This window comes from Scyliorhinus canicula, chromosome 13, assembly GCF_902713615.1.
Source record: "Scyliorhinus canicula chromosome 13, sScyCan1.1, whole genome shotgun sequence".
In the NCBI taxonomy this organism is placed as follows: Eukaryota; Metazoa; Chordata; class Chondrichthyes; order Carcharhiniformes; family Scyliorhinidae; genus Scyliorhinus; species Scyliorhinus canicula.
Window position 1 is genome coordinate 159,119,691 of NC_052158.1, and position 24,334 is coordinate 159,144,024.

The window sequence follows — 24,334 nt, forward strand, 5'->3', positions numbered from 1 at the left end:
CACACCAGGCAAGGAGCTGATAATTGCGGGTGCCCTGTCCCGCTCCATCACCTCACCCTGTGAACAGGTTGACTTCATCCGCCAGATTGAGGCACAGGTACAGCTGTGTGCCAGCAACCTCCCGGCCTCAGATGAAAGAGTGATCTGCATTCGTGAACAGACTGCCAATTACCCTTTCTGCAGCGCGTGACGCACCACCTTGGAAATGGCTGGCAAAAAGGGAAATGCCCTCAGTTCTTCAATGTGAAGGACGACATGATGGTTGTGAGGGAATCCTCCTCAAGCTAGATTGTATCGTTATTCCTTACAGTTTGCAGGGCTTATTGCTTAAACGAATCCACGAGGGACACCCAGGTATCGAAAAGTGTAGGCGCTGGGCTCGGCAGGCTGTCTATTGGCCTGGAATCTGCCAGGACATATCCAACATGGCCCTCAATTGTGCGACCTGCCAGCGTTTCCAGCCTGCTCAAACAAAAGAAACACTCGAGCACAGCCTGACGATGTGCTCATCATAGATAACTTCTCAAATTACCCGGAAGTTGTGAAGCTGTTAGACCTCACATCAAGGTCAGTCATCAAGGCCTGCAAGGAGACATTGCCAGGCATGGTATTCCACTCACTCTCATGAGTGACAATGGTCCCTGCTTCCACAGCCAAGAATGGTCCAATCTCACCAAGTCATACCAATTCAATCACATTACCTCAAGCCCGCACTACCCGCAGTCCAAGGGGTTGAGAAGGCGGTCCATATAGCACAGGGCTAAATCGCTGGCTTTGAAAGCAGACCAAGCAGGCCAGCAGCAGGGTTCGAATCCGTAACAGCCTCCCCCACCAGGCGCCGGAATGTGGCAACTGGGGGCTTTTCACGGTAACTTCATTTGAAGCCTACTCATGACAATAAGCGATTTTACTTTTTTTACTATTATAGTGAAGCAACAGCTCTGCAAGGCTGCGGACTCTCATTCTGACGTCAACCTTGCGCTTTTTGGGTACACGGCAACCCCTCCGTCCACCGGTATGTCTCCGGCTCAACTCCTCATGAATAAGGACCTGTGGACGACTGTTCCAGCCATATAGTTACCAGACCTGGATCACCTCCCAGAGCTGCAAAAGGTGCAGCAACTCAGGAACCGGCAAAAGCTGACATGCGATGCTCATGCTACCGATTTGCCTGTGCTATCTCCGGAAGATGCTGTTCGGATCAAGCTACCTGATGGAGGCTGGTCAGCTCCAGCTGTTGTTGTTCAACAGGCTGCTCCCAGATCGTTTGTAGTTCGTATGGCTGATGGCTCCATTGTCAGGTGCAACAGAAGGGTACTGCGCAAAGTTGCCTGCCCTCCACCAGATCTTACTTTTCCATATGATGTTATGCCTCCTCCGGACACCAATCTGACAGCAATCCCACCTGTCAAGGAGCCATCGTCTCCACTTCCACCTCTCTGGTGGTCAACAAGGATCAGACACAAGCCCCAAAGATTGGACTTATAGACATTTATCTTGTAAATTTTGTTCTGTATCTGCACGTTGGACACCTCTCATGTATATATTCATCCACGCGCTTTCATCCACTCGCCATTTAATGTAAATAGGTCCACAAGCAAATACAGTCGCATTTGCTCCAAGCAATGAACACTGTTTTTAAAAAGGGGAGATGTCATGATATGCACTCATGCATACAATGAGATACAGACAGGCAGTGACAGACACCCAGTACAGCCAATCAACACACAGGACAGAACACAATCACCAGGCAGAACACTAGAACTTGGTCTCCCACTATAAAACGCACGAGGCATCAACAATCTGCCTCTTTCCACTGGTGAAAACTGTAGTGACAGTCAGGGTATATATATCAGTTAGCACCTTCTACACGTGGCCCAGAGGTAGTCTGGTCTAGTTAGTTATAGTAAGCATGCTTAGATTAGTAGAGTGTCAAACCCACAGCGAAGTGTGTGCACTGCTTAACAAGTTCAGTAAAGCGTATTGAACCAACATCAAAGATTGGAGTCTACAAGTACAACTTTTTCAAGTACAAGTCTTTCAAGTACAACTGCATCCAGTTACAGTCCGTGTTATCCCAGTGTGATTAACACAACAAATGCTAACATTGAATTTGCCTTATTAACTGCCGACTGAACCTGCACATTAACCTTAAGAGAAATCGTGAACAAGGACTCCCAAGTCTCTTTGTGCTTCTGCTTTCCGAAGCATTTCCCCATTTAGAAAATAGTCTATACCTAAATTCCTCCTTCCAATGTCCATAACCTCACTTTTCAACATAATATTTCATTTGCTACTTTATTGCCCACTCTCCTCTCTTGTCCAAGTCCTTCTGCAGCACCCTTGCTTCCTCAATACTACCTGTGCACTATAGATCTTTGTATTATCTGCAAAGTTAGCAACAGTGCCTCAAGTACCTTCTTCCATATCATTATTGTGTATTGTAAAACATTGTGGTCCTAGCAGACCCATGAGGCACACTAGTACTTGCACACTTGCACCCATATTTCATCTTCTCCCCTCTTATTGCTTTTTTAGTTGTCCTCTGCTCGCTTTTAAAGGATTCCCAATCCTCTGGTTTCCCACTAGTCCTCCCCACTTTGTATGCCTTTACTTTAGCCTTTAAACTGTCCTTGACATCCCTCGTCAGCCATGGATGCCTTGTCCTCCCCTCAGCATGTTTCTTCCTCCTTGGGATGAATTTCTGTTGTGCCTCCCTAATAACCCCCAAAAACTCCACCATTGCTGTTCTACTGTATTCCCTGCTAGGCTCCTTTTCCAATCAACTCTGGCCAGCTCCCCTCTCTCTCGTGTCTTTGTAATTACCCTTATTTCATTGTAATACCGTTACATCTGATAGCAGCTTCTCTCTCTCAAACTGAAGGGTAAATTCTATCATACTGTGGTCACTGTTCCCTCAGGGTTCCTTCACCTTAAGTTCCCTCATCAAGTCTCCCTCATTACCCATCACCAAAACCAGAATTGCCTGTCCCCTAGTAGGCTGTGGCACAAGCTGCTCAAAATAAACATCTTTTGGACATTCCATAAATTCCATTTCTTGGGATCCATTACCAACCTAATTGCAAAAACATTGTGGGCGTGATTCTCTGTCCAGCGATGCTGGAATCGCAAATGAGGACCGGGCAGAGACTCATGCGTTAGCCGAAAATCGAGGTCGGTGACGGACTCCCAATGGAATGCCGATGGTGCCATGAATTTGGTCGACACCCCATTACGGCATGGGAATGCAAATCATTCAGAAACTGCCATTAGCGTTTTATTAATAGGCCAGACCCAGGAGTCTCCAGTGTCCCACGATGCTCCACCTCCACCAAGCGGACGTGGTGCCAGCGGAGTTAGCATATTTCGATTCTCTGCCGTCGGGATATTCCGTTGCGCCGGTAGACCGGGGATGTCCTGACGGTGTGGGGCTCCCCACAATGGGAAACCCCATTGACCGGCTGGCGAGACAGTGAACCCTGGAGGTGGGCCGCAGCAGAAATATGGTGCATCGGGTCGGATAATCCCGCCCATGATATTCAAAAACGGGAATCGGGCGCTATTGCTGCTGAGGGTAAGGGAGGAGGTAAGAAAAGTTTCCAAACGAGGAACCATGAGCTGACAGTTGTGTCACTGTCTGGGGATGTCTGACAGTTCGAGGGGAGTAGTGGGGGCTGAACAGGTGATGGACATTGGGCCCATGGTATCCGGCTGTTTATCATCATAGAATTTACAGAGCAGAAAAAGGCCATTCGACCTATCCAGTCTACACCGGCCGTTGGAAAGGGCACGCTAATTAAGCCCACGCCTCCATCCTATCCCGGTAACCCAGTAACCCCAGCTAACCTTTTGGGACAATATAGTATCGCCAATCCACCTAATCTGAATATTTTTGGACTGTGGGAGGAAACCGGAGCACCCGGGGGAAACACACGCAGACACGAGGAGAAAGTGAAAACTCCACACAGACAGACACGCGAGGCCAGAATTGAACCCAGGACCCTGGAGCTGTGAGGCAGCAGTGTCAATCACAGGGCACCATTGGCGCACCCTGCACGGCAACCATCTGGCTACACATTCCACTGACTACCCACCATCACCAATAAATGTGTGGAGCACCACCTGCCGTATGGGCAACCTTGCCCTCCTCCAAACCCCAGCAAATGCAGAAGTGGGTCGTGCGTGGCCCAGAGCTGCCAGTGGTCCACCACGTGTTGGCACCCCTCAGGGCATCCCTCTGAGGAGCTTCCCCGCTGCATGGGGAAGTGGGGAGGAGGTGCAAAGTGCAGCCAGAACAGTGGACACATGCACCATGGCCCTCGCACCCTCAGTGGCACGCACTCCCACACCCCCAGGGTAGATGCCCCACTTGTGGCAATTTCAGCTAACCCATCCCACAGGAATGCTGGCCAGCACAAAACACCACCGCTCCCCTGGTCCCATCCATCCTGCCCCAGACAAGAATTCACAAGCCATGCATCACACATAGAACCCATGGCACACGACCGCCACGGTCCCAATGGGTTACCACCCATCTTGTCCAGCCCCATCAGTGATCCCTGCCCGCTTGCAAGCCAGGACCGACAGAGAGAACCAATATGATGACGCCCACGCAATGACCAGGGGTGTCATCAAGCGGTGCAGGGACATGTTGAAGGTGCGTATCAGGTACATGGACAGCTGTGGTGGGGCAACTATTACAGCCCTGGAGGATATTGTCTTGGAATTCTACATCCTCCACAATATCGCGCAGCAGAGGAGTGAAATGCAGCAGAAGCAGGTGGAGGAATGGCATGCCTGGTCTGTTCTGGTACTACCGTGATGGACATTGAAGTCCCCTACCCGGAGCATATTCTGCGCTCTTGCCACCCTCAGTGTTTCCTCCAAGTTCTGTTCAAAATGGAGGGCATGGGCGGCCCGGCAGCAGAGGGGTTAGCATTGTTGCTTTACAGCGCCAGGGTTCTGGGTTCAATTCCCGACTTGGGTCACCGCCTGTGCGGAGTCTGCACATTCTCCCCATGTCTCTGTGGGTTTCCTCCGGATGCTCAGGTTTTCTTGAATTGGACATTCTCAATTCTTCCTCTGTGTACCCCAACAGGCGCCGGAGTGTGACGACCAGGGGTTTTTCACAGTAACTTCATTGCAGTGTAAATGGAAGCCTACTTGTGACAATAATAATGGCTGTTATTATAGGAGTGCTGATTCGTCAGCTGATGGTGGCCAATACGGGGTAACCAGAAGGAGGTTTCCTTGCCCATGTTCAACTTGAAGCGCCAAGACTTCATGGGGTCCATAGTTAATGTTGAGGAAGCTCCCGACTGTATACCACTGTGCTGCCGCCACCTCTGCTGGGTCTGTCCTGCCAGTGAAACAGGACATTCCCAGGAATGGTGATAGTGGTGTCTAGGACACTGTCCATAGGCTATGATATTGTGAGGATGATTATGTCAGGCTGTTGCTTGACTAATCTGTGAGATAGCTGTCCCAACATTGGTGCTAGCCCCCAAATGTTAGTGAGGGAGACTGTGCATGTTTGGCAGGGCTGGGTTTGCCGTTGTCGATTCTGGTGCCTGGTTCGATGTCGGGTGGTCCATCCGGTTTAATTCCTTTTTTGTGTTTTCATAGACAGAATCGTACTCCTATTTTCTATGTTTCTATGATGCATAATTCACAAAATTTGCAGCTCAGTTCGGAAGCAAATGATAGAATGTGGCGTCAAATCGCCCTCCCGAAAACATAATTGAAATTTCACTTTTAAAAAAAAGGAGTAAACAGGCTTCAGGTGAGTGTCAAGTTACAGCAGCTCATCCGCATTCTAAGTGTCATCTTCGACATAACAAATGTGAATATTTATGAGTAAAATGTGTATTGCATCTAATTTCTGGCATGCAAGTCAAGTAAAATTAAATTTGACATGATGTAGCACTATCCACAGGAAAATATTGAAATTGTTTCTAAAGCAAGAGCAGCGCAGATGCTAAAATGGAAGCATGAATAGTACTGTAATGAAATGTTAAAATGGAATGACTACGAACAATATACAGCAAGCAGCGAACACTTGTTCTAGGCCTAGTTCCCAATCACATTGGAAGAACTATCTGTTTCCATTTCTTTTTGATCATTAAGGTAACTCCACAAATGAAGTGAAAAAATAAATGGTCACTTTTATTTGCCAATTTTAATGCATCATAATCACTGCACTAATATCGCTACGCTTCCTCGGACTCCCTGCTCACCATTTCTTATTTTAAAATCCACGCACTTAAAGTGGAGCATCGGGCATCTAGGAGCACATTCGTCGGAAGGGAAGTGTACCCTTTAATCTGAAAGGCCTATGTCAGAGAAACACCGAAAAATAACAACCAAATTGGCGGCGGCATGGAGAGGGGACGTCGCACGTTGGGTGGCTCCTGCTCAAGGCGTGTTTTTAGGATTTTAAATATCCGGTCCATGTGAAGTTCGTGAAAGATTGGGTCTAGGAAGGTATAAAGAAGGGAAAGAATGTCAAAGAGTCAAAAGATAACAGGCATTGATGAAGGGAGGGAGTGAGGGTTCACCATTGAGAGAGAGGACGAGCCTGGGAGCTGGCAAGATGTCCGAGGCTGCGCTGCTGGATGGGGCCGCACTGCTTACGGCAGAGAAGATGACTGAGGTGATGCCTTTGGAGCTGGAGAAGCGGTTTGAGAAGCATATAGAGTGGTTGAGGAAGGGGATGGCGGTGGCTTTGAAGGCGTTGGTAGAGGAGGCAGTGGTTGTCACAAAGACATCAGCCAAGGTGAGGGAGCAGGGTGCGAAGGGGAGGAGGCCATGTCGCAGCACAGTGATCAGCTCACCTCAATGAAGGATGAGCTGCAGAGGGTGCTCAAGGCCAATAAGGGACTTCGAGCAAAGGATGAGGACTTGGAGAACCACTCAAGGTGGCACTATTTGAGGATTGTGGGCATGCATGAGGGGCCGGCGAAGTACTTTGCCAAGATGTTGGTGGACCTGATAGGGGAGGGATAGGAACCCTATAGATGTGAACTGGAGTACCCTTTAATCAGAAATGCCGATGTCAGAGAAACTTCTTTAACTGATTGGCAAATCAGAAGAAATGGCCAACATTATTAACAGCTGCTGAAAAATAAGAGAGAAAGGCTTCTTTGAACAATTGGAAGTCAATAATGTGGGGTGATGACCTTAAGGCATTTCTTCCTTACATTTGGCCTGTACAGAGACCTGGCAGCAGCCAAGATGCACTGCAGGAACTCACCAAGGCTCCTTACGAAAAACTTCCAAACACACAACCACTGCTATCCAGAAGGACAAGAGGAATAGATACCTGGGAACCCCACCACCTAGAGGTTCCCCTACAAGTCACTCACCTTCCTGACTTGGAAATATGTCGCCGTTATATTCACTGTCGCTCCGACAACATCCTGGAACACTCTCCCGAACAGCACAGTGGCTATACCGTCACCACATGGACTGCAGCGATTCAAGCAGGCAGTTCACCACCACCTTCTTAAGGGCAACTAGGGATGAGCAACAAATGCTGGTGTGGCCAACCAATCATAGGTCCCGTAAAAATAATTTTTTTAAATGTTGATAATGTTGAAGCTTTTATAGTTGAATTTATTAACAGTTATCAAGATACACGTCTAAGCCTATGCAACAGACGAACACTCAAAATCTCGTACTAATGTTTCTAATTTTTAGAAAACGAAGAACATTTCGAACATTTATCCATCTACAAAACGTACCTTTAATCCGAGCAACCTTATCAGAACACATTGCCGGGGAACTTAAAAGTCAAACCTGTTTGTGTTTAGTGTAAAACTGCGCAAGTGATCCACTATGTCCAGCTATACATCACCGTGCAGCCTTAGGGTTTTACATTTACAAGGCTCGGTTAATTTGTTAGGGTTGCGCATTTTTACCCATTAGGTGTTTTTTGGTGTTCTCTTCTGATTTGAATAAGATAATGTAACATTTTGGTGAAAATATACATATCAACAACCCAAAGCTCGATGCTAAAATTGCGAATATTTCCACCGCCACCGTGTATTTACCAGGATTGCTCACGTAAGTTGGAATAAAAGTTAACCAAACGGCAAAAAAGATCAGCATGCTAAAGGTAATAAATTTCGCTTCATTGAACTTGTCGGGTAAGGCCCGGCCCAGGAAAGCTAAAATCAAACACATGCAAGCTAAGAGGCCGATGTAAGCTAACACACACCAGAAAGCAACTGTGGACCCCAAGTCGCACTCAAGGATAATCTTTGCCCTTTGATACTTGGTGTTTTTAGATGGGAATGGGGGAGATGTCACCAACCAGATCACACATATTATAATTTGAATCAATGTGCAGAGGAAGACGATTGATCTTTGTTGTTTGGGTCCAAACCATTTCATCACATTACTGGCCGGGAGCGTTGCTTTAAATGCCATCAGGACGACCAGAGTTTTACTAAGAATACAGGAAATGCACAGAACAAAGCTCACCCCAAACACAGTGTGGCGCACCATACATGACCATGGTGTTGGCTGTCCAATGAATGTAATGGAGCACAGAAAGCAGAGTATTAATGAGATCAACAGAAGGAAACTTAGCTCTGTATTGTTGGCCCTTACAATGGGAGTGTTTAGGAAATATAAGAAAACAGCTGCGACAACTCCTGTGATACAAGCTCCAAACAGTGAAATCGCCGCCAGTGTTATTCCCATGGTGTCGTGGAAGGAGAGGAACTCAATTTCTTTTGGAATGCATTGATTTTTTGGAACGTTGGACCAGTCATTTGTTGGACACTTGATACATTCTATAGAATCTGTGAACACACAACGTTACAAATAGTAATTCAAATGCACTTGTTTGAAATGAACGAGACCTGGTATAATGGCAAATCCAAAACCTGCCGTGGTACTTTATATTCCCAGGTACCTGTTGCCTGCTGGAATGTTAACGACGATTCTCATACCTGTCTGGTTACTGATCTCCCCATCAGCACATGGTAAACAATCAAAGCAGCAAACAGGCTGCCCCTTGCGGGCTGCTCGTCTTGTTCCGGCACCACAATTATCACTGCATGCTGACACAGGGACCTGCGGAGACATCGTCAAAACTCATCCATTTGCCAAGAGTCAATGTCGGAGATGGAAAGTCTTATCAAATATTAATCTCCTGTCAAATTATAAGTCTTGGAATTTATTGACAAATGTATCTTTGTTATCTGAGCGCATTCTGTTGCTGCTTGCTACCGCTCAAACTCGGTTGCAATTCAAAATGTAACGAAAACACAAATTGACTTTGGGTATATCATTTAGGGATGGCATTCACGTAATAGTATCTGGACTGCCAATCTAGAAGCCGAGTCTAATGCTCTCGGGACACGAGTTCAATTCCCACCATTGCAGCTGGTGGAATTTAAATAAAATTAATATATCCCAGTAATGAAGATTATGAAACTATTCCTGATTGCTTTAAACGTTCTGCTTAAAGCGAAGGAAACCATGACACCCATATCCGGTTGGCTTGCATGGAGACGCGAAGTGATTTGCCTCTTAACTACCCTCTCAAGTGGCGTAATGAGCCATTCAAAGAACAAAGAACAAATAAAATTACTCCAATTCGGCGCTCACCTGATGATGGAGCTGCGTTCCGAAAGCTAGTGATTCCAAACAAACCTGTTGGTCTTAAGCCTGGTGTTGTAAGACTTCTTACTATGCTCACCCCAGTCCAACTCCGGCTACTCAACATCAAAGAAAATTACAGCACAGGAACAGACCCTTCGGCCCTCCAAGACTGCACCGACCATGCTGCTCGTCTGAACTAAACCCCTTCTGGGCACCATATCCCTCTATTCCCATTCTATTCATATATTTTTCAGGACACCCCTCAATAGTCACTATTGTATCTGCTTCCACTCCCTTCCCCAGCAGCGAGTTCCAGGCTCCCACCTCCCTTGTGTAAAAACCTTGCATCGTACATCTCCTTTAAACCTTGCACTTTTGAACCTTAAACCTGTTCAGTTCAATCCCAATTATGGATGGACAGAAAATAATAAAAAACTTTAGTGTCACAAGTAGGCTTACATTAGCACTGCAATGAAATTACTGTGAAAATCCCCGAGTCGCCACATCCCGCTGCCTGCTCGGGTACACAAAGGGATAAGTCAGAATGTCCAATACACCTAACACCACGTCTTTCATGACTTGTGGGAGGAAACCCACACAGAGGTGGGGCGAACATGCAGACACCGCAGAGAGAGACCCAAGCCGGGATTCGAAGCTGGGACCCTGGCGCTGTGAAGCAACAGGGCTAACCACTGTGCCACTGTGCTGGCGTTGCCAGTGGTACCCACACCCTATCAAAGAAGAACGAAAAAATGATACTACTAATAGCGAATTCAGATTTAGAACCATTTCATAGACGAAAATAGAATACATTGCTCAGCATATTTAATATACTTCAGGGAGATGAACGGCACATGTTTGGAACCCTTCCAATAAGGCACAGAACCGAGAGAGACAGTATATTAGTCTGTTATAACATTCAAAGCTATGGGCCATGTGTTGGCAAATGGCATTAGGTAGGTAGGTCAGGTGTCTTTCACCTGTCGGTGCAGACTCGATTAGCCGAAAGGCCTCTTCTGCACTGTGCATTTCTGTGATTCTGTAATGACAGGAGCCAACAGTAAATTATTGCATCAATTCAACAGGGTTAAAAAGATGGCGCGTGGAGTGTGGCAATTGCTATTGAACTATGACGGTACATTTTTCAAACCAGATGAGTGGCGTCTTTGTCAAATTCTGAATATTAATCAACATGATTTTAGTTATCAGAACATAGGAACGCGAGGCATTTAGGACAGGTCATTGCAACTCAATTGTCCAGCGCATTTACCAATCCATTACTGAATTGGGGTTTTTTTTCCAGGTGCTCCGGTTTCCTCCCACAGTTCAAAGATGTGCAAGTTAGGTGTATGGGCCATGGTAAATTTCAGCTAGTGTCCAAAAGGTTCGGTGGTGTTATGGGGATAGGGTAAGGAATAGGCCTAGATAAGCTGCTCCTTCGGAGGGTCGATGCAGACTCAGTGGGACGAATGGCGTCCTTCTGCACTGTAGGAATGCTATATTATGATTTGAATATAGTTACAATAATGCTTATTTGATTATTCATCAAAGAAAGAAACCTCTATGAAAACCAATGGTAAAATCAATATAGATTAGACATTAATAGGGGGATGTCCAAATTTGAATATTAGCTGGAATGTTGGTATTATTAGGAGCATAAAAGGGATAAGATACACCGACATCTCCTTCTACCATTCTATGGTCACATGATAAAACAGCAATGGATTTGTGGATTACTCATGTCAGTCAAACTCTGTCATTGAAATTCTTCAACAGACATGGTCTGTGGAAACCTCACTGCTGATTAAATGTCATAAGACCATAGATAAAGGAGCAGAACGAGGCCTTTCGGTCCATCTAGTCTACGTGTCTTTCGAGAACTATCTGTTCAAACTCACCTGTTCTGCCCAAGCATGCGTTCTTATAACACAACAGGTCCCAAATTAATTCAAATTCTCAGTTGCAAAAAGATACTTTCTAAAATAATTCACTCTAAAGAGTATGTTAATCAATGCCAACAGTCTAGATTATATCTGTAATTGGAATGATGTTCATCGATACGTTTCACCCGCTTGGTTTTGAATTTGCGATCAACAAACCCTTTCAAGCGAAGGTCATGTATTCAGAAACTCCGAAATCAATATATCACCGGATCTTTCAGTACAGAGGAGGCCATTTGGCTCATTGCGTCCACCCTGCCTCTCTAAAAGAGTTTTCTAGCCATTACCACTCTTCTCCCCCTTATCTCTTTAACCTTGCACATTCATATCAGATAGAAATCCAATTCCCCTTTGAATAACTGCACCACCCTCTCAGGATGTTTGTTTCAGATTCCAACCACGCGCTGGGTGAAGAACAATTTCCTCACATCACGTCTACTCATTACTTTGCACACGTACTCCCTTGTTCTTTATGCTTTGACATAGAACATAGAACATACATTGCAGAAGGAGGCCATTCGGCCCATCGTGTCTGTACCGACCAATTTAAGCCCTCACTTCCACCCTATCCCCGTAACCCAATAACCCCTCCTAACTTTGTTTGGTCAATAAGGGCAGTTTATCATGGACAATCCACCTAGCCTGCACCTCTTTGGACTGTGGGAGGAAACCAGAGCACCCGGAGGAAACCCACGCAGACAGGGGGAGAACGTGCAAACTCCACACAGGCAGTGACCAGCGGGGAATCAAACCTGGGACCCTGGCGCTGTGAAGCCACAGTGCTATCCACTTGTGCTACCGTGCTGCTCTAAATGAGTTGGAGCAAATTTTCACTGTTTAGCCTGTCCGGTGTATCAGAATGATTAATATCTATTTCAAGTCTTCTCTCGGCCTTATTTTCTCAAAGGTAGATGGACCTAACCTCTCATATCTATCCTCACAGTTACAGTTCTTTATCCCTGGAATCATTCTTCTGAATCTCCTCTGTACTTTCTCCAGTGTCTTCACGTCCTTCCTCAAGTATGGTCCTCAAACGGACATAGTGTTCCAGGTGAGGCCTATCTAGTTTCTTAAATAAGTTCAACATAGTTTTTATAAATGACTTGATCAGGAAGTGGAAGGATGGGTTAGTAAGTTTGCCGATGACACAAAGTTTTGTGGAGTTGGAGGTAGTGTCGAGGCCTCTTGCAGGCTACAACAGGACATTGACAGGATGCAGAGCTAGGCTGAGAAGTGGCAGATGGAGTTCAACCTAGATAAAGTGAAGAGTTTCATTTTGGCAGATTGATTTTGAATGCTGAATACAGGGTTAAAGGCAGGATTCTTGGAAGTGTGCAGGAACAGAGGGGTTTTGGGGGTCCTCGTGCATATCTCCCTCAAAGTTGCCACCTAGGTTGAGAGGGTTGTTAGGAAAACGTATGGTGTGTTGGCTTTCATTGACAGGAAAATTGAGTTTAAGAGCCGCGAGGTTTTGCTGCAGCTTTATAAAACCCTGGTTAGGCCACACTTGGAATATTGAGCCAGTTCCTGCGCCTCATGATAGGAGGTATGTGGATGCTTTGGAGAGGGTGCAGAGGAGATTTACCAGGATGCTGCCTGGACTGGAGGGCATGTCTTATGAAGGAAGGTTGAGGGAGCTCGGGTTATTCTCACTGGAGCGAAGAAGGAAGAGAGATGACTTGATAGAGGTGTACAAGGTGATGAGAGGCACGGATAGCGTGGATAGCCGGAGACTTTTCCCCAGGGCAGAAATGGCTGTCACGCCATTTTAAGGTGATTGGAGGAAGGTATGAGGGAGATGTCAGAGGTAGGTTCTTTACACAGAGAGTAGTGGCTGCGTGGAATGTGCTGCCAACAGAGATGGTGGAGTCAGGTCATTAGGGACATTTAAACGAATCTTGGACAGGCACGTGGACAGCAGTGAATTGAAGGGGTGTAGTTTTGATTGATGTTAGATTTGGATAAACGGTCGGCACAACATCATGGGCCGAAGGGCCTGTACTGTGCTGTACTGTTCTATGTTCTATGTTCTGTGTTCTATGTTCTATGACCTCCTTATTATTGTATTCAGTGTCCCTGTTAATAACGCCTAAGATATGATTAATTAACTGCACTCTCACGCTTCCCTGCCACTTTCAATGGCTGTACATATGTATATCGAGCTCTCTCATTTCCTGCAACTCATTTGGAATCCTTCGCTTTATGTCATACTCCATCTCTTCATATTCTTCCTACTAAAACGAAATACCCAACACTTCTTAGTATTGAATTACATCTGTCACTTGTCTGCCCAATTCACCAACGTGTCTTTGTCCTTTTGAAGTTCAGGACATCCCTTATCACGTTTGGCAACGTTTCCAATCTTCGTATCATCTGCGAAAATTGAAATATTCCGCTGAACACTATAGTGAATAAAATTTTAATTTATCCAAAAGAGCAAGGATCCTCACATTGACCCCAAACATTTAAAACTACTCCAGAAGGTGTGACTGAACAGCAGAATCACTCCAGTCGATTGCCTGGAGAATCTTGTTTAGTCTCGTCAATAATAACCAGCTATATAAACGTGCGATTGTGTGGTGGCTGCAACCAATGAGCCCGAGTCATTTCACGTGTTTGTTGGATTGAATATCGGCTTACTTTATTTTCCATCGCTGTTCTGTGCCAAATGATTCTACTTTCATACAACGCGAGTTCCTCTCCTTCTGGCATCGCTGCATCATAATAACCAACTTTCACAAAATCAACTGACAAATCAGGAAGCTTCTGCCAGTTTATCAAGTCATAGGAAGCGATAGGATCTCCGGCTTCATCAAAACTTACTTCCTCCCCAAACTGGTTTGTGAAACGTACCTCCCTCAGGTACTGTAAAAGCTTTAGGAAAGGGAAAACAAATATTATCTACTGCAGCTCATGAGTATGTTTTACAATGTCTGCAAAAAGATTAACGCAGCATTAAATAAAGTTACCAATAATTGGACATTAGAACAGTTGCTTGTTATTCTTGTCGTTTCTGGCGAAATAAGAAATCATTGAGCTTTACAGAATGAGGAAGAGTTTGCGAAAATGCCTCACCTGCCAGGATAGTGGGTTTGACTTTTGGCCACAGGTTTTATTGGGAAATGGGCCTTTCCCATGTTCACAAGCTTGTAAATTATGAAGTGCATGCGCTGCTGCGTACACCGCTTTGTACACATTGTAGGAAACCCTTAACTGGGATACATCAGTAAATGTGCTCTCGATTGTCCCCAAGTTCTCTAAACCTGTGCATGGTCTATAAGAGGAAGCTGCTATGTGTCCTCCCAGAGTCTGATTTGAGATGTGTACACTGCAGCCAAAGATTTCCCGCCAGAGCTCTTCCACAAACGGGTTGCCTGTTGCTGTGGAAGGATGGAGTTTGACGAGAAACTCTCTCAATCCTGTAATTTCCGCTCTCCTTATTCCAAACCCCATTGTTCCCGTTAAAATGTCCCAGGTTTCCGCTGTCCACAGTTGGAATGATGTGACCCATGCTTCACTCGCTATCAGCTGGATGTCGGTAATGTTCTGCATTTTGAGTTCATTTACTAAGGACAAGGTGTCACTCTCTCCACAGAATATTATCAGCACCTTTGCCGATGACTTTCGGATGGTGTTCGCAACCTGCTGCATCCTTTCCCTGGTCCGACCGGGTGAAAGAAATTCGATGTAGGCGATGCAAATTTCAAACTTTGCAGCCTCTTCAATTAAAGCCCTCATCCCGAATCGGCCGTAATCGTTATCTTCAGCCACAGCTCCGATCCAAGACCATTTGAAATAGTGGATAATCCGGATTAAAGCTCTCATCTGAATGGTATCACTGGGAATTGTCCTGAAAAAAGTTGGGAATTCACGCTTATCACTGAGGCAGGCGCATGAAGCAAAGTAGCTGACCTGTGGGGGAAGAGGATTAACAGAGATGTTTGGACTGTGGAGCCACACATGAAGCTACAAGGCCACCGTGCTTGTGTAGCTACTTTCAAACAGATACTTAATTAGACTCACTGCCATTTTCCCGCCATCAATCCCCTTTTCAATTATTTATCCAATAAACTTTTCACCTTTACTGTTGATCTGATCCCACCACCCTTTAAGTTCGTTCTGGATATAAACAACTCAAGAGCAACATTTTTAGTCATGTGAGCGTCGCTGGCCGGGCCAGCATTTGCTGCCCAACCCCGATTACCCTGCTGCACCATTTGGGAGGGCATTTCAAAATCAACCACATTGCCGTGGATCTGCAATCGCACGTAGGGCAAACCAAGTAAGGGCAGCAAATGTCCTTCCGGAACGAACATTCTTTCCTAATCTTTATTGTCACAAGTCGGCTTACATTGACACTGCAATGAAGTTGTTGTGGAAATCCCATAGTCCCCACATTCGGACGCCTGTTCGGGTACACAGAGGGAGAATTCAGGATGTCCAAATTACAAAAACAAAATTTCCGACAATCGGCAATGGTTTAATGGTCATCATTAGATTTTTCTAATTAATTGAATCCTGTTTTCACCATTTTCCCTGGGGGGGGGGGGGGGGGGGTTCGAACCTCGATTCCCAGAGCATTACGGTGAGTTTCTGGATAATTGGTCTCGTGAAAATACCACTGCGCCACGGTCTCCCTGTGCGCCACCTTGCTATCTCTTAATCTCCCATCTCGTCCTTTTGCCAATTAATCTTTAATCTGTGTGCCCAGTTACGGAACTCCACTGTCTCCAAAGCAGTTAAATATTAATTTAATATAAATGCCGGAATTAATCAGCAGGTCTGGTAGCAACCAGGGAGAGAAGAAGAGTGTCACCGTTTGATGTCAATGTCATTTCATGCGTTGTTTCATTTTCTACAATTTGCACTTTTTGGCTTTGTAAAAGTAATTGCAGGCACCCCCGTGTAAATAATGGTCGCAAAAGCATTGACACAACTTACCATACCAATGGCGAAAGGGGCCACCACTCGCGATACTGCAATAGATTGCGATGATCCGCCATCTCCCACAATCATGGACACTGATGGAATGCCAGCACACGTGGAATTGGAAATGATCCTGTCTTTCCCCTTCAGTAATTTGAAAGCTCCTTTGAGCCCTTCAGAAGGAGCGTCACAGCTGTCAAAAATCTTGTAGCCCAGAGTTGTGTCAGGAAGCAATTCTGGGTTCCCGTTTATTTCTTCTATGGCGAACACCATGGTGAGGGCCCAACGCAGTCCACTTTGGCTAAACCTGCCACACACATTAGGAGTTACTTTTGTTTCAAGGCAATATTATTCCTTTTGTATTATTGCTCATTGCAACATTGACAAATACTTGAATGGACTGCGTTTTGTTGTGCAGATTCCAATATAATACAATAGAGATTTTTTTAAATGAATGCAAATGGAACTGGGTAGATAGCAGCGATCTGCTTCCCCCAAAACCAGGGTCCCGAATGACGGCCCGCAGATTCACGATTGAAAGTAAGATATTTGGACAGAAGAGGAGAAACCTCTGTCCCGTAGTGAGTTATTACGCTGGCGTTTTGACGTCCAGGACGAGGTGGATGAACGAAATATGGAAATCTGGCGGCTAAATGTTACTAAAACTATTTTCTGCAGTGGATGCTAAATATCCACAGGGGCTGGTTATCTTTGAGTTATACTCTTGTTGTAATGGCCAGACTAACTGCTCAGTGTGAGCTCTGTATTTAGCAGCCATGATGTGGAGATGCCGGCTTTTGACTGGGGTGGGAACATTAAGAAGTCTTGCAACGGCAGGTTAAATCCCAGGTGAATGACCTGATGAAGGAGCTGCGCTCCGAAAGCAAGTAACTCCAAACAACCCTCTTGGACTTTAACGTGGTGTTGTAAGACCTCTCACGGAGCACTCTATTTGACCTTGGGATCTCTTCTGCGAGAAGAATGTGTCACCTTATCTTTGATTGGCTCCTGCTGCCTGTTTTTGCATCAGCACCAAGTGAGAGTTTATTCTGACGAAATCTTGACGAAGGCTCAATGACTCTGGAAAGATAACCCGGTTTCTTTCTCTGCAGCTGCTGCGAGACCTGCTGAGAACATCCAGCATTTCTGGATTAGCTTTGTTTTATAACTCTATTACAGTTCGCTCAGGAAATTTACAAAGAATACTCACAATCCCGTGCGAAAATTGAATATAATTTCTGCCCAACAGATTTTCTATTGTTGTAAAGAGGCAGGGCAAAGTCATTGTGATATTTCCCATGTCTTTATCTTTAACTAACAATAACACGTCTTCTGTACGAATGGGAGAGTTGGGAAGTATAGATTTTGCAAAGCAAGAAAAAAATTCATTCTTGCAGAATATTTCTTATTCCTGGGCTTATCTCCAGATTGTTCGCGACACTCCACGGCAATAATTGAATCGGCTTACTTTGCATCTGCATATTTGCAGCAACACAAAATCTTTTTCCTAAATTATATTAGATCTATTGATGAAATTGTGGCTCTTTTTAGATCTTCTGCTAAACGAACTATAATAAATTGCAATAAAAGCAAAAGGTGCTTGAAATCCATTGCTACAATTTGTAATTTTGCCATCCGGCAGACTGATGAATGACTCCACTGTCTGGGCCCTAACCACTCATAAACCAACCTCCCCGGACATGCGCCGGAATGTGGCGACTAGGGTCTTTTCACAGTAACTTCATTGAAGCCTACTCGTGACATTAAGCGATTTTCATTTCATTTCATGAAGGAAATCCAGCCTTTGAACAGCCCTGTAGAAAGAATTGCTTTCCGGCCCCTGCTCAAAATTTCTATTTCACAACATGAATCCGTGTCGTGCTGCCATGCTACAGCTAAACGGCATCAAGCCTGATCTGCTGATTTCCAGACCTTTTTTTCCATTATCGCACACACAATCGTGCCGTTGAGAGTCGTTTCAAAGGAAGAACAACACCAGGTTAAAGTCCAATAGGTTTGTTTCCAGTCACTAACTTTCGTTGCACAGCTCTTTCATCTGTGAATTCATTCACCTGATGAAGGAGCTGCGCTCGGTAAGCTCGTGATTCCAAATAAACTTGCTGGACTTTAACCTATTGTTGTAAGCCTTCTTATTGTTCCAACCCCAGACTCTCCACATCATTTCAAGGAAGAATCAAAATAATGCCATTCCATTTGTAAATAGCCCCTGTTCAAGTGAATATCCAATTCACTCCAGAAAAGTACAATTGATGTTGTTTCTGCCGCGTGTTTACCCAATTAATTCTAGATCATGAAATAATTCTAACCTCCTCTCTGGTTGTTGTGTCAATAATGTTGAAGCTATATATTCAGTTTACTGATCTACCCACATTTGTAAACAGATTTAAGTGTTGTTACAATCGCTTCACAGCTCCAGGGTCCCAGGTTCGATTCCGGCTTGGGTCACTGTCTGTGCGGAGTCTGCAAGTTCTCCCTGTGTGTGCGTGGGTTTCCTCCGGGTGCTCCGGTTTCCTCCCACAGTCCAAACATGTGCAGGTTAGGTGGATTGGCCATGATAAATTGCCCTTAGTGTCCAAAATTGCCCTTAGTGATGGGTGGGGTTACTGGGTTATGGGGATAGGGTGGAGGTGTTGACCTTGGGTAGGGGGTAGGGTGCTCTTTCCAAGAGCTGGTGTAGACTCGATGGGCCGAATGGCCTCCTTCTGCACTGTAAATTCTACGTAAGTAAGCGTTTCACATACATCTGATACATCTTACTGTACCAATGCAAAAGATCAGAACACCATAAGAAATAGGAACAGAAGTAGGCCATTCGGCCCCTCAAGCCTGCTCTCCATTCAATAGGATCATGGCTGATCCGACATTGCTCACGTCCCCTTCCCCATTGCCCTTGATCCCTTACTGATCAAACATCTAACTACCACAGCCTTAAATATACACAAAGACTCTGCCCTCACAGCTCTCTGTGGTGAGGAATGCCAAAGACTCACAACCCCCAAAGAGAAGGAATTCATCCTCATCTCATTCCTAAAATGGCTCCCCTTTATTCTAAGACTTTGCCCTCTGGTCCTAGACACTTCAATCATGAAACATCCTCTCAGTATTTACCCTGTCAAGTCCCTTAAGAATCTTTCCATTATAATGAGATCACCTCTCATTCTTCTCATTTCTGAGTAGAGCCCCAACCTGTTTAACCTTTGTTGATAAGACAATCCCTCCATACCTGGAATCATCCTAGTGAACCTTCTCTGAACCACCTCCAATGAAATAATATATTTCCTTGAATAAGGAAAACAAAGCTGTTCACAGCACTCCACATGTCTCACCAGTACCTTGTACAGCTGCAGCAAGACATCCCAACTCTTGTACTCTAACCCTCTTGAATTAAGGGTCAGTGTTCCATTGGCCTTTCTGATTACCGGCTGCACCTGTGTGTTTCCTGCACGAGTACAAGAGATGCAACGAATTTCTATCTCCCCCACATCAGGGATGTTTATTGATTCTGAAGAAGTCGTATTCGACTCAAATCATCAACTCGGTTTCTTTCGCCAAAGACGCTCCCAGACCTGATCCAGCACTTCCTGTTTCTTAATATCTGTTGGAGGAGTTTAGAGGAGATGTGCGAGGCAGGTATTTTACGCAGAGGGTGGTGAGTGCCTAGACCGCGCGCCAGGGGAGGTTGTGGAAGCAGATACATTAACGGCGTTCAAAAGGCATTTCGTCAAATGCGTGGATAGGATGGGTATAGATGGATACGGCAGCAGGTGGTGCTGAGGGTTATAACCAAGGCAGGCATCATGACCCGTTCAGGCTTGGAGAGCCGAATGTCCTGTTCCTGTGCTGTATTGTTCTGTGTTAGTTAACTGGGCGGCACGGCAGCACAGTGGATAGCACTGTTTACTTACAGCGTTAGGGACTCGGGCTCAGTTCCCGCCTTGGGTCACTGTGCTGAGTCTGCACGTTCGCCCAGTGTCTCCGTGGGTTTCCTCCAGGTGCTCCGGTTTCCTACCACAGTCCAAAGATCTGCAGGTCAGGTGTATTGGCCAAGATAAATTGCCCCTTCGAGTCCATAAAGGTTAGGTGGGGTTTCTGGGTTACAGGGATAGAATGGCGGCATGGACTTAAGTAGGGTGCTCTTTCCGAGGGCCGGTACAGACCTGATGGGCCGAATGGCCTTCCCCCTCCACTGTAAATTATATAATCCCATGATAACTTAATCAAAAAACCTCATAATATTGAGCACCTCTATCAAACCTCCCCTCAGCCTTTCCTGCTCTGAAGGAGAGCAACTATGAATTCTTTAGAAGGATTTTTAGATCTGAAACGTTAACTCAGTAACTCTCCACAGATGCTGCCCGACCTGCTGAGCCTATCGAGCATTGCCAGCTTTTATTTCCGAGTTTTCCTTGTCCCGCCGAATTGCCGAATATGGAAGGATTCAATAACTGAATGGATCAAAGGAAGACGGGAGAAGGGAAGAAAAGAGGAAGAAAGCATGACATGACAAGAACTACCCAAAACTAAGAAACTGCCATCCAAACATTAAATTCTCTTTAGGATAGAGTCCACCCCAGACCAGAGTATTGCCAAATGCAATGATCAAAAATGACTGTTACTCACTCCACACAGCGCATTGGTTGAGGTTTGGTTCGGAATAAATAATAATCCGGCGCTGTTCTTAAATGTATCGGGAATAAACCGCCCAGGATGACGTCTCCATCCTGAATCATTCCAGGATTGAACATTTCCCGAAGTTCACATGTCTCATCAACGAAGGAGTCGACTATCTGGATAGGGATCAGTAACAGAACACTCCAAATGGAATAAAGTGACATCAGGAAAACATAAAGATTTTCTCAGGAGTCACTGGGAAGAACGTTTCGAATCACCGTGACCGCGCTCTGCTGCAAGCAGCCCGCTGTACGGGGAGTATTTAACCTTCAGAAGACAGTCCCAAGAGATTTCAAACTCAAACCTCGCTGACGCGTATTCGCTGTCAGATCAGAGAGGCTCACAGGTGATGTTTTCCAACACTCGAGGCTATTGTGCCCCTGACATTTTCCTTGGATTAAGTTTGCACACGGAAGAACTGTAACCATATTTGGAAGGGTGTCTATTCTGTACGATAAAAGCAAATTACTGTGGATGCGGGAATCTGCAACAAAAGCAGAAAATACTGGACAATCTCAGCAGATCTGACAGGGTCTGCGGAGAGAGAGGGAAGAGAATGTCTCCAGTCTGGCTGTCTCTTTGTCAAATTCTATGTGAAGTAAACATTCAGTCCAGGGAAGGGGGGGACTGGTTTGTCAGTAGGAAGTCTTAAATCACCTGACAACAGGTTTGTTTCAACTCGCTAGCTTTTGGAGCACTGCTCCTTCCTCAGGTGAATGGAGAGGTAGATTCCAGAAACATTTATATCGACAAAGTCAAAGATGCAAGATGGTACTTTGAATTCGAGCATTAGCAGGTAATTAAGTCTTTAAAGAGCGAGAGTTAGGGGTAACGCCAGGTTAAAGAGGTGTGAATTGTCTCAAGCCAGGACAGTTGGTAGGATTTCGCAAGCCCAGGCCGGATGGTGGGGGAGAATGTAGTGCGACATGAATCCAAGGTCCCAATTGAAGCCGTACTCAAGTGTGCGGAACTTGGCTATAAGTTTCTGCTCTGAGATTCTGCGTTGTCGTGCATCCTGAAGGTTGCCTTGGACAACGCTTACCCAAAGATCAGAGGCTGAATGCCGTTGACTGCTGAAGTGTTCCCCTATTGGAAGGGAACTTTCCCGCCTGGCGATTGCAGATAAGCGTTCCCCAGGGCAGCCTTCAGGACCCACGACAAGTTTCTCTGAAGCTCAGTCCTAAATCTACTTCCCTTATTTTGAGACTATACCCCCTAGTTCTGCTTTCACCCGCCAGTGGAAACAACCTGCCCGCATCTATCCTATCTATTCCCTTCATAATTCTATATGTTTCTATAAGATCCCCCCGCATCCTTTTAAATTCCAACGAGTACAGTCCCAGTCTACTCAACCTCTCCTCATAATCAAACCCCTTCATGTCTCGGACTAACCAAGTGAATCTCCTCTGCACACCCTCCAGTGCCAGTACGCCCTTTCTCAGGTAAGGAGACCAAAACTGAATGCAGCAGGGTAGCATGGTGGTTAGCATAAATGCTTCACAGCTCCAGGGTCCCAGGTTCGATTCCCGGCTGGGTCACTGTCTGTGTGGAGTCTGCACGTCCTCCCCCTGTGTGCGTGGGTTCCTCCGGGTGCTCCGGTTTCCTCCCACAGTCCAAAGATGTGCGGGTTAGGTGGATTGGCCATGCTAAATTGCCCGTAGTGTCCTAATAAAAGTAAGGTTAAGGGGGGGTTGTTGGGTTACGGGTATAGGGTGGATATGTGGGTTTGAGTAGGGTGATCATGGCTCGGCACAACATTGAGGGCCGAAGGGCCTGTTCTGTGCTGTACTGTTCTATGTTCTAATACTCCAGGTGTGGCCTCACTAACAATCACAGCATAACCTCCCTAGTCTTAAACTCCACCCCTCTAGCAATGGAGGGCAAAACTCCATTTGCCTTCTCAATCACCTATTGCACCTGTAAACAAACTTTTTGCGACTCATGCACCAGTACAACCAGGTCTCTCTGCACAGCAGCATGTTTTAATAGTTTATCATTTAAATAATAGTCCAGTTTGCTGTTATTCCTACCAAAATGGATAACCTCACATTTGTCAACACTGTATTCCATCTACAAGACGCTAGCCCATCACTTAACCTATCCAAATCCCTCTGCAGACTTCTGGTATCCTCTGCACTTTTTGCTTTACCACTCATCTTAGTGTCGCCTGCAAACTTGGACACATTGCCCTTAGTCCACAAATCATCTATGTAAATTATGAACAATTGTGGGCCCAACACTGATTCCTGGGGACACCACTAGCTACTGGTTTCCAACCAGAGAAACACCCATTAATCCCCACTCTTTGCTTTCTATTAATTAACTAATACTCTATCCGTGCTACTACTTTACCCTTAATGCCATGCAACTTTATCTCATGCAGCAACCTTTTGTGTGGCACCTTGTCAAAAGCTTTTTGGAAATCCAGATATACCATATCCATTGACTCCCCGTTATCTACCGCACTGGTAATGTCCTCAGAAAATGCCACTAAATTAGGTAGGCACGACCTGCCCTTTGTGAACCCATGCTGCGTCTGCCCAATGGGACAATTTTCATCCAGATGCCTCGCTATTTCTTCCTTGATGATAGATTCCAGCATCTTCCCTACTACCGAAGGTTAAGATAACTGGCCTATAATACCCGCTCTCTGCCTACCTCCTTTTTTTAAACAGTGGTGTCGCGTTTGCTAATTTTTAATTCGCCGGGACCACCCTCCGGTACTCAAATTCCTACTCAGGGTAGGAAGTTGGTAAATTATCACTAGTGCATTTCAATTTCCTAGCCATCTCTTTTGGCACTCTGGGATGCATTCCATCAGGACCAGGAGACTTGTCTAACTTTATCAGTCACATTCTCATCTACCAGATTATCAATTGCCAAAATTTCTTTGCCATCCAGCAAGCCAGAGATGGCACACCAAATCCTTGGAGATAGCTCCGCTTTGTGAAGAGCAAATCCCCAGCAACATCAACATTTTAACTCACTAAGTAACACATAAATGCTGCCCACCAAAGTAAACTTCTGAAGAATAAACATTTGGAGATCCCAAATGAAACGATTCTAAGTCTCGTCCATGGTGATAAACGGGAGAATAATGGAGATTTGCCAGTTGAACATAACAGAGAGTGCTACAGAGAAACAAATGAGAGCAGGAGTAGGCG

The 24,334-nt window shown here is 45.5% G+C and overlaps 1 protein-coding gene across 1 annotated transcript; it reads right to left on the bottom strand.

Moving 5' to 3' along the window:
* Nucleotides 1–702: 702 nt before the first annotated feature.
* LOC119975676 (extracellular calcium-sensing receptor-like) lies at nt 703–21,256 on the bottom strand. The gene is made up of 7 exons (XM_038815459.1): nt 21,120–21,256; nt 16,494–16,785; nt 14,628–15,464; nt 14,193–14,426; nt 8,958–9,081; nt 7,914–8,807; nt 703–743 (listed from the first exon to the last, which is right to left on the bottom strand). Exons 1-7 carry the CDS (start codon nt 21,242–21,244, stop codon nt 703–705), a joined length of 2,547 nt encoding a protein of 848 aa, XP_038671387.1. The 5' UTR covers nt 21,245–21,256.
* Nucleotides 21,257–24,334: the final 3,078 nt, after the last annotated feature.

Coding starts and splice junctions, on each gene's coding strand:
- LOC119975676 (XM_038815459.1), bottom strand. CDS start 21,244: ATGTTCAATCCTGGAATGATTCAGGATGGAGACGTCATCCTGGGCGGT. Junction 14,427..14,627: donor CAAACCCACTATCCTGGCAG/GTGAGGCATTTT, acceptor CCTTTCCTAAAG/CTTTTACAGTACCTGAGGGA. Junction 9,082..14,192: donor GAACAGCGATGGAAAATAAA/GTAAGCCGATAT, acceptor ATGTCTCCGCAG/GTCCCTGTGTCAGCATGCAG.